General features: G+C 51.5%; 1 protein-coding gene across 1 annotated transcript in view; it reads right to left on the minus strand.

The window, feature by feature from the left end:
* pde1cb (phosphodiesterase 1C, calmodulin-dependent b) overlaps positions 1-17,500 on the minus strand; it is a gene marked incomplete at both ends in the record, with an annotated part of 313,514 nt that overhangs the window by 80,102 nt on the left and 215,912 nt on the right. The window contains 2 exon segments of the mRNA XM_084327584.1: positions 974-1,152; positions 16,443-16,572. Coding sequence (XP_084183710.1) covers positions 974-1,152; positions 16,443-16,572 — 309 coding nt within the window.

Consider the following 17,500-nt stretch of genomic DNA (forward strand, 5'->3'; position numbering starts at 1 on the left):
GTTAGCTACCTGACCCCACCCTGCTCTCTACAGTGAGGCGTTAGCTACCTGACCCCCCCACCCTGCTCTCTACAGTGAGGCGTTAGCTACCTGACCCCACCCTGCGCTCTACAGTGAGGCGTTAGCTACCTGACCCCACCCTGCGCTCTACAGTGAGGCGTTAGCTACCTGACCCCCCCACCCTGCGCTCTACAGTGAGGCGTTAGCTACCTGACCCCACCCTGCTCTCTACAGTGAGGCGTTAGCTACCTGACCCCACCCTGCGCTCTACAGTGAGGCGTTAGCTACCTGACCCCACCCTGCTCTCTACAGTGAGGCGTTAGCTACCTGACCCCACCCTGCGCTCTACAGTGAGGCGTTAGCTACCTGACCCCACCCTGCGCTCTACAGTGAGGCGTTAGCTACCTGACCCCACCCTGCGCTCTACAGTGAGGCGTTAGCTACCTGACCCCCCCACCCTGCGCTCTACAGTGAGGCGTTAGCTACCTGACCCCACCCTGCTCTCTACAGTGAGGCGTTAGCTACCTGACCCCACCCTGCGCTCTACAGTGAGGCGTTAGCTACCTGACCCCACCCTGCGCTCTACAGTGAGGCGTTAGCTACCTGACCCCACCCTGCTCTCTACAGTGAGGCGTTAGCTACCTGACCCCCCCACCCTGCGCTCTACAGTGAGGCGTTAGCTACCTGACCCCCCACCCTGCGCTCTACAGTGAGGCGTTAGCTACCTGACCCCACCCTGCTCTCTACAGTGAGGCGTTAGCTACCTGACCCGACCCACCCTGCGCTCTACAGTGAGGCGTTAGCTACCTGACCCGACCCACCCTGCGCTCTACAGTGAGGCGTTAGCTACCTGACCCCACCCTGCTCTCTACAGTGAGGCGTTAGCTACCTGACCCGACCCACCCTGCGCTCTACAGTGAGGCGTTAGCTACCCGACCCCACCCCGTGGTGCGCAGTGAAGCGTCCTACTGACCTTCCGTGGCCTGGGTCTTCCAGCGCTCTCTGTTCTGGGAGACCTCTTCGTTCCACAGGGCCTTGAAGTTCTTCAGCTCCACCGTCAGCAGAGAGGAGCACTGGCCCGACGAGCTGCCCTCCGAGGCCGCGCTCCTCCCCCCGCCCCGCTTGGTCTCCTCGGAGGTAATACTGGTCAAACTAGAGACGGAGAGATGAGAGAGAGAGGAGGGAGGGGAGGGGAGGGGAGAGAGAGAGAGGAGGGAGGGGAAGGGAGAGAGAGAGAGAGGAGGGTGGGGAAGAGAGAAAGATAAAGAGAGGAGGGAGGGGAAGGGAGAGAGAGAAAGAGAGGAGGGAGGGGAAGGGAGATAGAGAGAGGAGGGAGGGGAATGGAGAGATAGAGAGGAGGGAGGGGAATGGAGAAAGAGAAAGAGAGGAGGGAGGGGAAGGGAAAGAGAGAGAGAGAGAGGTATATAAGGTATTAAGCGATGTACAGACAGATAGATAGATAGATAGATAGATAGATAGATAGATAGATAGATAGATAGATAGATAGATAGATAGATAGATAGATAGATAGATAGATAGATAGATAGATAGATAGATAGATAGATAGATAGATAGATAGATAGATAGATAGATAGATAGATAGATAGATAGATAGATAGATACTCTATATCCACAGAATCCACAGAATTATGTGGATATATATATACAAAGAGAAGAGAGGCGGAGAGGAGAAGAGAGAGAGAGGAGAATAGAGAGAGAAGAGCGACAGGGAGGAGAAGAGAGACAGAGAGGAGAAGAGAGAGAGGAGAAGAGAGACAGGGAGTAGAAGAGAGACAGAGAGGAGAAGAGATAGAGGAGAAGAGAGAGAGAAGAGCGACAGGGAGGAGAAGAGAGACAGAGAGGAGAAGAGAGGAATGATAATGAGACACTGATGGAGTGTGTCTTTAAAGACTAGAGTAGAAGAGGACATCTAAATTAAGTCAGAACCAGCCAGGTGTACGAGCAAGCAGCATGAAGTCAGAACCAGCCAGGTGTACGAGCAAGCAGCATGAAGTCAGAACCAGCCAGGTGTACGAGCAAGCAGCATGAAGTCAGAACCAGCCAGGTGTACGAGCAAGCAGCATGAAGTCAGAACCAGCCAGGTGTACGAGCAAGCAGCATGAAGTCAGAACCAGCCGGGTGCACGAGCAAGCAGCATGAAGTCAGAACCAGCCAGGTGTACGAGCAAGCAGCATGAAGTCAGAACCAGCCAGGTGTACGAGCAAGCAGCATGAAGTCAGAACCAGCCAGGTGTACGAGCAAGCAGCATGAAGTCAGAACCAGCCAGGTGCACGAGCAAGCAGCATGAAGTCAGAACCAGCCAGGTGTACGAGCAAGCAGCATGAAGGCAGAACCAGCCGGGTGTACGAGCAAGCAGCATGAAGTCAGAACCAGCCAGGTGCACGAGCAAGCAGCATGAAGTCAGAACCAGCCAGGTGTACGAGCAAGCAGCATGAAGTCAGAACCAGCCAGGTGTACGAGCAAGCAGCATGAAGTCAGAACCAGCCAGGTGCACGAGCAAGCAGCATGAAGTCAGAACCAGCCAGGTGTACGAGCAAGCAGCATGAAGTCAGAACCAGCCAGGTGCATGAAGTCAGAACCAGCTAGGTGTATGAGCAAGCAGCATGAAGGCAGGACCAGCCAGGTGCATGAAGTCAGAACCAGCCAGGTGTATGAAGTCAGAACCAGCCAGGTGTATGAGCAAGCAGCATGAAGCAGTCGTTTGGCTTTGACTGAAGGCTGGCTGAGTAACGTTAATGACTGCTGTCGCAGTGAGAGAGTGTGCAAGTGTTTGGGTAGGGGGGTGGGGGGGTTATTGACGCAGGTGGAGGGGGGGGGGGGGGGGCATCGGGGCTTCGCCCGTCTAAGTAATTTGTTTTCTCATGCAAACACATTCCCAGACATGCTCAGGAGGCGGAAGATAAACGAGATGGCTTCTGGTAGTCAAGCGGTAAATAGCTCCACTCCGTCTCGCAGCTCCAGAGTTTAACTTTTTGAACGTTTTTGTTTCGCAAGAGGGATTGGAACGTGTTTCGTTCGGGCGGGTGAATGTTAAATCATATATATATATATATATATATATATATATATATATCTGTCATATCTGTAGGTCTGTTTTGGTACGTGCTCAGAGGTGAAGGTGATCTGTCATTTCTGTAGGTCTGTTTTGGTATGTGCTCAGAGGTGAAGGTGATCTGTCATTTCTGTAGGTCTGTTTTGGTACGTGCTCAGAGGTGATGGTGATCTGTCATTTCTGTAGGTCTGTTTCGGTACGTGCTCAGAGGTGAAGGTGATACTGTAGTGCATTATCTGCCCGCGTCATTACGCATGCGCAAGGCTTAATTCAGGGAGACGCCGGAGGGGAAGCGAATTAGACGACCATCTCTGAGACGTGGATGTCGAGGTGTAGCTCTGTCTCATTACATTCAGATGTTGGTTCGATGTGCTGAGATACATCACCCACAAGACACCTCTCCTGTTCACTGCTGTCGCCGTAGAACATGTGGTTATTACTGGGGGACAGCTGAGGTTCAGCCATGTCAGTCAGTCAGTCAGTCAGTCAGTCAGTCAGTCAGTCAGTCAGTCAGTCAGTCAGTCAGTCAGTCAGTCAGTCAGTCAGTCAGTCAGTCAGTCAGTCAGTCAGTCAGTCAGTCAGTCAGTCAGTCAGTTATTATTTGCAGTGAAAGCTCAGGGCCAACTTTGAAACAGACACATCATATTGTCGTGTCACAATATGTGCTCAGTCCTCTGTTCCACTGTGTGTGTGTGTGTGTGTGTGTGTGTGTGTGTGTGTGTGTGTGTGTGTGTGTGTGTCTCAGTTCTGGTCAAAAAGCCCTTTTTATACGTGTGTTTGTGGATAGCATTGGCTAGATTTTATGTACATGCCAAAAAGTAGCTCAGTATCACATCTTGGACTCACATTACAATAATCCATGTTTGTTTTTTTTAAAAACAATCACTATTAAGCGTGTGAACAACAGGTGTCACACCTTTCACCCTAGTAGGGTTAGGGTTAGGGTTAGGGGGTTAGGGTTAGAGTTAGGGTTAGGGTTAGGGTAACCCTAACCCTAACCCCAACCCTAACCCTAATTTAAGAAATGGTTAAAATCCTGAAAATGAATAAATATTCGATATGTATGGTGAGGACTGAAGTTAATAATGATATTCATGAAAGAAAATTGGAACAATACATGAAAAAGATATGTTTTACTGAGATCGCAGTTTCGGTCACTAGGGAGACAGTTAGTGGGTTTTTTGAAGGTTGACTCGAGGGTTAAATAAATAACTTATTTGGAACGTACCCTTGTGTTTGCTATCTTATTGAAATTATGTTTTAAGTTGCAGGAAATTACAACAAATTGCTTTCTTTATTGCACATTCTTTCATCCCCCTCTGGACCACCCCCTAGTTGAGACTCAGCACATCTTGTTTGAAAATCCTGGGGAAACACCTGGATTACATTAGAGATCAGTCCAGTCTGCTGGTTCTGATCACCGCCTTGCCGAGCGCACTGCACCAGAATTAGAGTTCTGCCTGCCTTGCAGAGTGCACTGCACCATAGTTAGAGTTCTGCCCGCCTTGCCGAGCGCACTGCACCATAGTTAGAGTTCTGTCCGCCTTGCCGAGCGCACTGCACCAGAGTTAGAGTTCTGCCCGCCTTGCCGAGCGCACTGCACCAGAGTTAGAGCTCTGCCCGCCTTGCGGAGCACACTGCACCAGAGTTAGAGTTCTGCCTGCCTTGCTGAGAATACTGCACCACAGTTAGAGTTCTGCCCGCCTTGCAGAGCGCACTGCACCAGAGTTAGAGCTCTGCCCGCCTTGCGGAGCACACTGCACCAGAGTTAGAGTTCTGCCTGCCTTGCGGAGCACACTGCACCACAGTTAGAGTTCTGCCTGCCTTGCGGAGCACACTGCACCAGAGTTAGAGTTCTGCCACCTTGCAGAGCGCACTGCAACAGAGTTAGAGTTGTGTCCGCCTTGCCGAGCACTCTGCACCATAGTTAGAGTTCTGCCCGCCTTGCCGAGCGCACTGCACCATAGTTAGAGTTCTGCCCGCCTTGCAGAGCGCACTGCACCAGAGTTAGAGTTCTGCCCGCCTTTTGGAGCACACTGCACCAGAGTTAGAGTTGTGTCCGCCTTGCGGAGCACACTGCACCAGAGTTAGAGTTGTGTCCGCCTTGCGGAGCACACTGCACCAGAGTTAGAGTTCTGCCCGCCTTGCGGAGCACTCTGCACCAGAGTTAGAGTTGTGTCCGCCTTGCAGAGCACACTGCACCAGAGTTAGAGTTCTGCCCGCCTTGCAGAGCGCACTGCACCAGTGTTAGAGTTCTGCCCCCCTTGCGGAGCACACTGCACCAGAGTTAGAGTTCTGCCCCCCTTGCGGAGCACACTGCACCAGAGTTAGAGTTGTGTCCGCCTTGCAGAGCACACTGCACCAGAGTTAGAGTTCTGCCCGCCTTGCAGAGCGCACTGCACCAGTGTTAGAGTTCTGCCCCCCTTGCGGAGCACACTGCACCAGTGTTAGAGTTCTGCCCCCCTTGCAGAGCACACTGCACCAGAGTTAGAGTTGTGTCCGCCTTGCGGAGCACAATGCACCAGAGTTAGAGTTGTGTCCGCCTTGCGGAGCACAATGCACCAGAGTTAGAGTTGTGTCCGCCTTGCGGAGCACACTGCACCAGAGTTAGAGTTCTGCCCGCCTTGCGGAGCACACTGCACCAGAGTTAGAGTTCTGCCCGCCTTGCAGAGCACACTGCACCAGAGTTAGAGTTGTGTCCGCCTTGCAGAGCACACTGCACCAGAGTTAGAGTTCTGCCCGCCTTGCGGAGCACACTGCACCAGAGTTAGAGTTCTGCCCGCCTGGCTCCGGGGACCAGCTGCACAAGTCATGGGAACATCAGAGGACTGAGGCACTTTTGAGGGAGTTTTTATGACTAAGCGCTGCAGCTTAATCGCCACCAGCTCACAAAAGCCTAAATGTCACTATTCTTCATCATAGTTCATAATTAAGAACCTTAGATGAAGAACCATATAAGTCTTTTTTTTTTTTTTTTTTTTTTGTCTTTTTCCCCCTCCATTTTCCGCCGATTTTCTCCCATCCCAATGTTAGTCGTATGCCAATTCCCAGTCCCTTCCTGGTCGCTGCGCACTTACCCCCCACAGTCAGATCATCTGGGAGAGTGGAGGCTACCACGTGCTTCCTCCGACACACGTCCAGCCAATCACCGCTTCTTTTCACCTGGCAGCGCGGATTCTCATTGAGAGGGCGTAGCGTGTGGGAGGACCACACTATCCCCCTCACGTCCAATCCGCGCTTAGCAGGCGCCCCGACCGAACTGTAGGAGTCGCTGTTTACAACGACCCGGACCCACCCCGCCAGCTTCTCCCACCCTCTGATACAGCCAATTGTATCAGTGCAGACGGCCAGCCAAGCTGGTGACAACCCCGGAGCTGTGAGCTGGATTCGAACAGGCAAATCCAGCTCAGCTCCGGGGCTGGTGACGAACGCAATCTCCGCTCGGCCACCTAACCGCCCCTATATAAGTCTGTTTTAAGTTTTCAGAGGAGCAATGTTTTCAAATGTTATTATTTAAAGGTCCCGTGTTTTGCTATTCCTTTCACTATTTGGGCAATGTTACACAATTCCTGTGAGTCTATGGAACACATCTGTAAGCTCTTTAAAAAGAAAATTCATTATTTTGTATTTCTAATCAAGTACTCTAAAGCAGCATTTATGCACTTCAAGATTTCAAGCTGTTTTGGGCTGGGCTCCGCCCATAAGCGCTTTGAGTGACAGTCACCCACAGTCTGCACTGGCAGACAGAGAGAGACATAGAGAGATTGAGGGTGATACAAATTTTGCCACAGGGGGGCATAATCCCACGGGACAATGCATTGTTTCAAATGACAATATATACCGCTGTGAATATCATTGCATGGATTGGAATACGGGCGCGCGCGTGGGAGCGTGCACAATGATATTTTGCAGCAGGTTGACAGTAATATGCGAGTGCTCCCGACTGCGTGTGTGTGACGCGTGCGGTCGGGAGTGTGTGTGAGTGTGTGTGTGTGTGGGGTGCTCCGTGTCCCTATCTCTCTCTCTTTCTCCCTCTCTATCTCTCTCTCTCTCGCTCGTTCTCTGCTCTCTCTGTCGGCACCCGCGCCACGTCAACCCGTTTGAGGAAGTGTCAGTATTTCCACTCGCTCTGTTGTTGAGCAAATGGTTGAGTGTGGCTACAACCATAGAGGGGGCGTTAATTATGCAGATGAGAATACTTGGACATCACAGGTACGGGGAATTCAGAATAGCTTAGTTCACTGGGGGAGGATATTGTCTCAACTGAATTAGAGCAATCCGCCAAACTGAGAATTAGAGACCCAGACCCCATTGATACAAACCCCCATTGCTAGAAAACAATGCTAAACACTGGAAAAGGCCATTTATAAGACAGGGGACCTTTAAAAGATGGTGAGTTAGAGTGTTGTGTTCATTCATAGTTAACCTCTTCCGCCCGTGCGGTCCGTCGGCGGACTGCAAATGACATCATGTCATAAATCAATATCCCCAGAAAAAGTTAAATTTTTTTTGTCAAACGTATGTTTAAAACTGCATTTTAAAACAGACTTATATGGTTCTTCAGTGCAAGGGTTCATTCATTCATAATATGAAAAGTTAACTGTCAAATGATTTTATGAGCAGCCTACTGACATTTACAATAATTGTACATTCCTCATAAATGCTGTCATAAAAGTGTCATCCATGTCTATCATGAAATAAAAAAACATTTGATTAATTCCATTAATGATTATATATATATATCAAAACCTCTGAAGAAGAATTTAACGAGAGAATAATTTGAAGATTGCGAGCACGGGGAGAACATGCAAACTCCACACAAAAAGGCCCGGGAGATACCCCACCTGGGTATCTGGCAACCTGGTTCCCATGGGAATCGAACCACTACACCACGGTGCTGTGAGGCGACAGTGTTAACCACTACACCGTCGTGCTGTGAGGTGACAGTGTTAACCACTACACCACGGTGCTGTGAGGTGACAGTGTTAACCACTACACCACCGTGCTGTGAGGCGACAGTGTTAACCAGTACACCGTCGTGCTGTGAGGTGACAGTGTTAACCACTACACCGCCGTGCTGTGAGGTGACAGTGTTAACCACTACACCGTCGTGCTGTGAGGTGACAGTGTTAACCACTACACCGCCGTGCTGTGAGGAGACAGTGTTAACCAGTACACCGTTGTGCTGTGAGGTGACAGTGTTAACCACTACACCGCCGTGCTGTGAGGTGACAGTGTTAACCAGTACACCACCGTGCTGTGAGGTGACAGTGTTAACCAGTACACCACCGTGCTGTGAGGTGACAGTGTTAACCACTACACCGCCGTGCTGTGAGGAGACAGTGTTAACCAGTACACCGTTGTGCTGTGAGGTGACAGTGTTAACCACTACACCGCCGTGCTGTGAGGCGACAGTGTTAACCAGTACACCGCCGTGCTGTGAGGCGACAGTGTTAACCACTACACCGCCGTGCTGTGAGGCGACAGTGTTAACCAGTACACCGCCGTGCTGTGAGGTGACAGTGTTAACCACTACACCACCATGCTGTGAGGCGACAGTGTTAACCACTACACCGCCGTGCTGTGAGGTGACAGTGTTAACCACTACACCGCCGTGCAGTGAGGCGACAGTGTTAACCACTACACCGCCGTGCTGTGAGGCGACAGTGTTAACCACTACACCGCCGTGCTGTGAGGCGACAGTGTTAACCACTACACCGCCATGCTGTGAGGTGACAGTGTTAACCACTACACCACCATGCTGTGAGGTGACAGTGTTAACCACTACACCACCGTGCTGTGAGGTGACAGTGTTAACCACTACACCGTTGTGCAGTGAGGCGACAGTGTTAACCACTACACCACCATGCTGTGAGGTGACAGTGTTAACCACTACACCACCGTGCTGTGAGGTGACAGTGTTAACCACTACACCGTTGTGCAGTGAGGCGACAGTGTTAACCACTACACCACCGTGCTGTGAGGTGACAGTGTTAACCACTACACCACCGTGCTGTGAGGTGACAGTGTTAACCACTACACCACCGTGCTGTGAGGTGACAGTGTTAACCACTACACCACCGTGCTGTGAGGCGACAGTGTTAACCACTACACCACCATGCTGTGAGGTGACAGTGTTAACCACTACACCACCATGCTGTGAGGTGACAGTGTTAACCACTACACCGCCATGCTGTGAGGTGACAGTGTTAACCACTACACCACCGTGCTGTGTGGTGACAGTGTTAACCAGTACACCGCCGTGCTGTGAGGCGACAGTGTTAACCACTACACCACCTTGCTGTGAGGTGACAGTGTTAACCACTACACCGCCATGCTGTGAGGTGACAGTGTTAACCACTACACCACCGTGCTGTGAGGCGACAGTGTTAACCAGTACACCGCCGTGCTGTGAGGCGACAGTGTTAACCACTACACCACCATGCTGTGAGGTGACAGTGTTAACCACTACACCACCGTGCTGTGAGGCCACAGTGTTAACCAGTACACCACCATGCTGTGAGGTGACAGTGTTAACCACTACACCACCGTGCTGTGAGGCGACAGTGTTAACCACTACACCACCGTGCTGTGAGGCGACAGTGTTAACCACTACACCACCGTGCTGTGAGGTGACAGTGTTAACCAGTACACCACCGTGCTGTGAGGTGACAGTGTTAACCACTACACCACCGTGCTGTGAGGCGACAGTGTTAACCACTACACCACCGTGCTGTGAGGTGACAGTGTTAACCACTACACCACCGTGCTGTGAGGCGACAGTGTTAACCAGTACACCACCGTGCTGTGAGGTGACAGTGTTAACCACTACACCACCGTGCTGTGAGGTGACAGTGTTAACCACTACACCACCGTGCTGTGAGGCCACAGTGTTAACCACTACACCACCGTGCTGTGAGGCCACAGTGTTAACCAGTACACCACCGTGCTGTGAGGCCACAGTGTTAACCACTACACCACCGTGCTGTGAGGCCACAGTGTTAACCAGTACACCACCGTGCTGTGAGGTGACAGTGTTAACCACTACACCACCGTGCTGTGAGGCGACAGTGTTAACCACTACACCACCGTGCTGTGAGGCGACAGTGTTAACCAGTACACCACCGTGCTGTGAGGTGACAGTGTTAACCACTACACCACCGTGCTGTGACGTGACAGTGTTAACCACTACACCACCGTGCTGTGAGGCCACAGTGTTAACCACTACACCACCATGCTGTGAGGTGACAGTGTTAACCACTACACCACCGTGCTGTGACGTGACAGTGTTAACCACTACACCACCGTGCTGTGAGGCCACAGTGTTAACCAGTACACCACCGTGCTGTGAGGTGACACCGTGCTGTGAGGCGACAGTGTTAACCACTACACCACCGTGCTGTGAGGTGACAGTGTTAACCACTACACCACCGTGCTGTGAGGCGACAGTGTTAACCACTACACCACCGTGCTGTGAGGCGACAGTGTTAACCACTACACCGCCGTGCTGTGAGGCGAGAGTGTTAACCACTACACCACCGTGCTGTGAGGCGACAGTGTTAACCACTACACCACCGTGCTGTGAGGCGACAGTGTTAACCACTACACTGCCGTGCTGTGAGGCGACAGTGTTAACCAGTACACCGCCGTGCTGTGAGGCGACAGTGTTAACTACTACACCACCGTGCTGTGAGGTGACAGTGTTAACCAGTACACCGCTGTGCTGTGAGGTGACAGTGTTAACCACTACACCACCGTGCTGTGAGGTGACAGTGTTAACCACTACACCGTCGTGCTGTGAGGAGACAGTGTTAACCAGTACACCGCTGTGCTGTGAGGTGACAGTGTTAACCAGTACACCGCTGTGCTGTGAGGTGACAGTGTTAACCACTACACCACCGTGCTGTGAGGTGACAGTGTTAACCACTACACCGTCGTGCTGTGAGGAGACAGTGTTCTGTATCGTTAGTGGCTTAGCTTGGCTTCGCCTTCTGCACTATCTCGCGTACGTGCACGCGTACTGAATAAACCACAAATGTACCTCTAATACCAGTATTAGTCTGACCACACCCCTCATCAGCTTACCTTCATAAGCAGGTGTGTGGTCACCTGCTCTCCTCCTTCTCGCTTTCACCACAAGGAAGAGGTGCCTCGGTAGATCCCCACACTTGACACCATGATGGAAGAAATTGGATTAGGAACAGCTTGGGAAACAAGGATACGTTGACATCATATCTTTATTTTCTCTCTCACTATTTTCGAGAAAATACGGCGATATTGTCTTCGTACTGGAGTGTCTAGAAGATGATGATCATTCTACAAACCCTCCACCGGTTTTCGTATTGGGAGCACGCCGCTGCATGCTTCTCAACTGCAGTTCCTTGCTGTGTTTGTTGGGGTGAAACCTGTCAGGCCACAGCTGAACTGTCGGACATGCCGCTGTTGTGAGGAGCGGTGCGTTCCAGGTTGGGTGAGTAGTGTTTGCTGGCGGGCTCCACTTGTCTGTTAGTGCTATGGGGGCTACTAGACAAAGTTTATGGAAACCGGCCCCAGGCTAGGGTCCTTTGTTTAGCCGTCTAGGCGACAGAAGGCCTTGGTCTGGCGACCATTATAGTTTTAACTAGTGGGCCGCGACCATTGACACTGGTGATCCCTGTGTGTTCTGGACGAGTGGATTCTCTCTGTCACCGTGTTAAGACCCCATCTTTCATATCCAAATGAGAGTATTCCTTCACGAGGGGATATGTGCATGTAATGTGCGATAGCGGCAGATTCATGTTCAAAGTCAGCTATACAGGCCAGTTGGTACTGTGCTGATTCCGCCGGACGTGTTAATGTCACCGTTGTGAAGCGGTGTTGACGTCTTGTTTTCTCTTTTCTCTTAAAAAGTGAGGAGGGTTCAGAACGGCGGCCTGTCTGGGTGAGTGTTATGTCATTGTTTACATGTTCATAGCTTACGGTTAGCCGGTCGGTGGCCTGGCGCGGGGTAGCTTGGCTTCTCGCGCGCCGCCGGGAGCTCGCTCCTGATCGCGTGCGTCGTAGATCGGCGTCTCGCGAGCGGAAGCGATAGCACCCGGACGGTTGGAGCAGCCGTTAGCTTGATGCTATTCTGTTGAACGTGCTTTGATTTTTAACATGTTTTACACTCTTGACCACGACGTCATCCTTGACAGGGGATGTTCGTCAACCCTGCCTGAGCCTAGACGGGGATTGCGTCAACAAAGAGGGCTGTGTTCTACGGTGGCTTATGACTGCACTTCGCTGATCTGCGTTCCGGGCAGGTACGGGGTTGGCCAGACCCTCATAACACGTCTTCTGGTTTTACCTTGCTAAATGTATTGTGAATGACGGTGTTTTTTCCCAAAACGTGTGTTGTTGCAATGCATTTGAGATACGTTGCGGGTTGTGTGTGAGCTGTTTTTGTCACTGGCAGTAGCTTCTCCGTGCAGGTCGTGATGTATTGATCTGGTTGTTGTGTGAGAAACATCATGGTGTTTATGTGTACCGTGTACTCACTACTAAGGCAACTAACCTATGAAGCTATGCTTGGTGACGAGTGAGTAAAAGAATGTTCTTTCTCAGACTGTAATGACAATGGACAGTGAGTTCACACATTAACAGGTTTTCCTGTTTTAACTGGCCGTATTGAGGGTTAAATAGGAGGATTGTGTTTTTTCCCCCCCCGGTTCCCTGGGGACTTTATCACCTCCTATCAGACATGTTGTGCATTAATTGTGTCTTTTGTGTGGTAGGGATACGATGTAACTCTCAGCTTGATTGCTGAGGTTGTGCTAAATCTGCTGGAGAAACTTATTTCCTAAAGGGAAATTGGTTTGGTTGCTGTCGTGTGCTTAGCAAGGCCTGTGGTCGATACTAATCAAGAATGATGTATTCTCTCATTGTGATGATGATGGGTTGTGTGTGTCATGTGACCTACAACTGGGTTGTACTGGCCACAGAAGCACATGTGTATGTTGGACCGGGGTTCTTAGAGCCCTCTCTATTCTGTGTTTTTCCTTAGTAAAAATCAGATAGCAGGTTAGCTCGTGCGCTGTGTGGAGCTGTGAAACGCTTCATAGAGCTGACTATGACTGTGTCATATTCTCTTTTTGTCGTTACGTCGTATCATGGGTGTGGGGTCGTAAAGGGGTGAACTGGTAACCTTTCCTCTCCCCATTGTTCTGTCGGTCAGGGGTACACCCCCTGTCCTTCAAGGTTCCCGTCACGTGGCGGTTCGGCACGTTACGGGGGGGGGGGGGGGGGGGGGGGGAGGGAGTTCCTGGTCCCACGGCCTGGTATATTGGGCGTGTGCACCGCAGGAATTCCCCCGCCATAGAGTACGTCACCGTGCGCGTCTCTGTTGGTAGGACTTCCGTGTGCTGTTCAGGTCCATGTGATGGATCTGTTTTCAGGGGGGGTGGTCAGGGCTCCTCCTCACCAAGCGCCTACTCAGGCCTTCTGTGAGTTCGGACTCCTTCTTCCATGTGATCCATGTGAGGAAGCCTCCATCAGAGTACAGAGCCTTCCTCCTCAGATTGTCAAAGTGAGTGGACCCTCTAGAAGGGTCCTTTTCTATTGTATGTATATTCGATTCAATTCGTTTATTGAGTGTGTATGGGTTCGGTGCCTCTTCCCCGGAGGCCCTAAAACCAGTTTTTTACATGGCTCAAGGTGCAATATATTCTTTTCAATCTGTACAGCTCGCGTGGGAAGTCTCTCTGGGGATCCCCGTCTCTTTCCTATGGGAGGGTGGTGGGATGTAAAAATGTGAACATTTTTTACCCCGGCTGTGTAGACTGGGATACATACTGTTGATGCTTCCTTCTTTCTATTCCAGAAGTGTTGGAGTTAGGGAGTGTCACACCCCTCTTGTCGTTCCCCTGGGCGCCTTGGGGATTCAATGACAGGTCTAAATAGCCTGTTCATTGATGGGGGTGTGTCCCGACGCACGTATAGTGCTAGCTCGCTGTAAACAGGCGATTGACTGGCACGCCTTAGTTGCTTGTGGTTGAAACAGCGTTTTTATAAAGCAACTGAGATGGGGGTTTTTCCTCTTCCGGCGACCACATCCCATGACCTGGGTGGGTTGTCGACGGATTCTCGTTCATGTCTGGGGGATGATGACGGAATGGATCTGAACATATGTAGTGGGGTCTCACGCCCTTGGGGTGGGCCACCAGGCGCGGTTCGTCCCGACGTCTGGGTGGCGCCTTCTTTTCATGTTAAGATCAACACGCATATCTGCCCTTCTCCTGGGGCATGTCGGCGTGGTTAGGGCACGGGACTGGTTCTGGTCACGCTGGTCCAGATCAGTTGAACCCGTTGTCCGCCGGGGATGCAGATCTGCTGTTCTGGTACCCTGAGGGACTTGGGCTTTTTTCAGGGGGAAAAATGCCAGGTCGGTCTGGGTGTCACAGGGTTAAGCGCTATGGAGACCCTGGTTGGGTATGTTTTTACTCAGCACTGTCGTCATGGCTTACAGCCATGCCATTCTGTACGCGCTCGATCTCGTCGGATCTCGGCCGCTACACAGGTTGGTCCTGGTTAGTACTTGGTTGGGAGACCGCCGGGGAATACCAGGTACGGTGTGCTTAGGGGCTGGTTCTCCATTGTTTTTCGCTCCTCTCTCACGCATGGCGAAGAGGGGCCTGTGGGGGTGGTTTTTTGACCTCCTCTGGTGACCCTGTGCTTCCCGTACCGCCAGGCCGGTCCGAAGTGATGTTTGCGACCCGTAGGCCTGGGTTAACCCTTTTTGGAAACTGAAACACTTGTACTGCGGTATAGCCGGTGTATACCCGCAGGTGTGTTTTGGAGTTTTTTCTTGAGGGGTTATAGGAACAACCACCGCATTGGGTAACACCGAGGTGGTTGATTCCCTGGTGTGTTGGAGCAGTGTCAACTCCCGGGTTCACCGGTTGAGGGTGCCCCTGCACGTTCATGACGTCTGCCAATCGTGTCAGCCTTCTCTGCCTCGACCCCTCTGGGTGGGGGTTGTTCAATGGAGGCTTGGTCATGCAACACCGCCAGCTTACGCTCCTTCCGCCGGGGCGGCTGTGTTCAGCTGTCCCCTCTGGCGCCTGTCTCGTCCGCAGTCTCCAGGCTAGGGTTAACAGCCTGTTGCCTGGTTTTTCCCCGGTGCGCTGCCTGCTTCCGTTGGTTAACCTTTTTTGTGTGCTTACGGCCATGCTGACTGCCTATTCTGCAGGGTCAGTGTGCCAGGCGGTGTACTATTGGGGGGACGGGGCCCGCTCGGCTTACTGGCCTGGTTGGTTCCGCCTGGGAATACCAGGTGCAGTAACTGAGGGGCCTTTGTCCGAATACGCTGGCGATGTGGGGGGCGGGGCACTACGTGCCCACCTGGTGGGGTCTTGATGCTGGCATCATGGACTTCTCCGGGCCCCCATTCCAGGGAGTCCAGTCCTTTTGGTGGGTCTGGGTCTTCCTTCGTGCTCCGCTGCTACGGCCTTGCCACGGGGTTGGTTTTGCCCTTGACCCCGTGATTCTGGGGGCAGTAACGAGGTTGTTCCTCCGTTCGTTCCCGGGTGGCATGCGGGTTGTGCGTGTGTGTAGTCGTGGGTCAAGCCACGGTCTGCTCACCCTGTGCGTTGAGTTGCTTGAGTGCCTCTTCGCGCGGTCGGGTCCGTCGCCCTCCCGTGACGTCCCTAATAGGGGGGCTACCCTCCATTAGGGGGGGTCGGGGGGGCTCGGCCCTCCCTGTTCTGATGGTTTTGGGGGGCTGTCAGCGGGGTGTATTTGTCAGCCAAGTGGCTCCGCTTGGCCTCCCTTGTGCAGAAGGCGAAGCCAAGCTAAGCCACTAACGATACAGAACGTTAGGTTATGACTATAACCAAGTTCTGTTAGTTAGGGGCGATGCTTGGCTTCGGACGGCCGCTGCAGCCCTTGACCTCACCTTGTGGTGAAAGCTTGGGAAGGAGGAGAGCAGGTGACCACACACCTGCTTATGAAGGTAAGCTGATGAGGGGTGTGGTCAGACTAATACTGGTATTAGAGGTACATTTGTGGTTTATTCAGTACGCGTGCACGTACGCGAGATAGTGCAGAAGGCGAAGCCAAGCATCGCCCCTAACTAACAGAACTTGGTTATAGTCATAACCTAACGTTAACCAGTACACCGTCGTGCTGTGAGGCGACAGTGTTAACCACTACACCACCGTGCTGTGAGGCGACAGTGTTAACCAGTACACCGCCGTGCTGTGAGGCCACAGTGTTAACCACTACACCACCGTGCTGTGAGGTGACAGTGTTAACCAGTACACCGCTGTGCTGTGAGGTGACAGTGTTAACCACTACACCGTCGTGCTGTAAGGTGACAGCGTTAACCGTACGCCACTGGTGGAAACCTATGTACCTTGATCGTCGGAAGCCTGTGAGGCCGGCCTCGTTAGAGTGCGAGGCCTCGGCGATGAGGGGTGTGACGATGCGTTCCGTCATGTCGGTCAACACGGTGAAGGTGGGCACCACGATGAAGTCTATGAACCCTGAGGGGACAAAGACATCACTCAGAATAGAATAGAATAGAATAGAACAGGGGTGGGCAATTTTTTTTTTTAATTATCATGTCATCTTTCGCGGGCCGGTCAGAATCATCCCGCGGGCCGTATCCGGCCCGCGGGCCGTACAATGCCCGGGTCTGGAATAGAATATACTTTATTTATTTACTTTAATATAACAAGATCAGGGACTCAAACTTAAGGTGCTGGTTCACACAAGTAATAAAAAAGAAACATAATATCACAATACTATACAAATATCACAATACTATGCAATACAGAATATACAACAATACAAACAATCACAGTGTCAGTCAGTAGCTGGTAGATCATTTATATTGCAGTGTGGGAGGAGGGGGAGAGGGGGTGGTGTTGTTAGTATTATATCAGAGTTCAAGGTTTTGATTGATTGATTGAAAAGTTTATTAACAGATTGCAGATTGGGTACAATACAGTACAGCTCAATACATACAATTGTTAAGAGGATGCAGACCTGAGAAAGACTTTCGTCTTCTTTCCATCAGGGTCCCCCATTTTCAATTCATCATATGACACACACGACATACAGATAGACAGTACTGCTACATCTATACATTTATGACATACCAGATTTTCAAATACAGTACTGTTTGTGATACTAAAAAAATTCAGAAAAAGAGTGTATATACATTTGACATAGAAACTGTGCATTGGGGGAGGTTGGGTAGGTGGGGTGGGGCTGTACATTGGAGCTGGGGGGGGGGGGGGGGGGGTTGGGTAGGGTGGGGGACACTGTACATTGGAATACTGACATACATTTGACATAGAAACTGTACATTGGAGGAGGTTGGGTAGGTGGGGTGGGGTTGGGTGGGGCTGTACATTGGAATACTGACAAAGCCATGCTTGGTCTTTATTGTACAACTGGGTGGTGATG

Source organism: Notolepis coatsorum (assembly GCF_963971535.1).
Source record: "Notolepis coatsorum genome assembly, chromosome: 13".
Lineage (NCBI taxonomy): Eukaryota > Metazoa > Chordata > Actinopteri > Aulopiformes > Paralepididae > Notolepis > Notolepis coatsorum.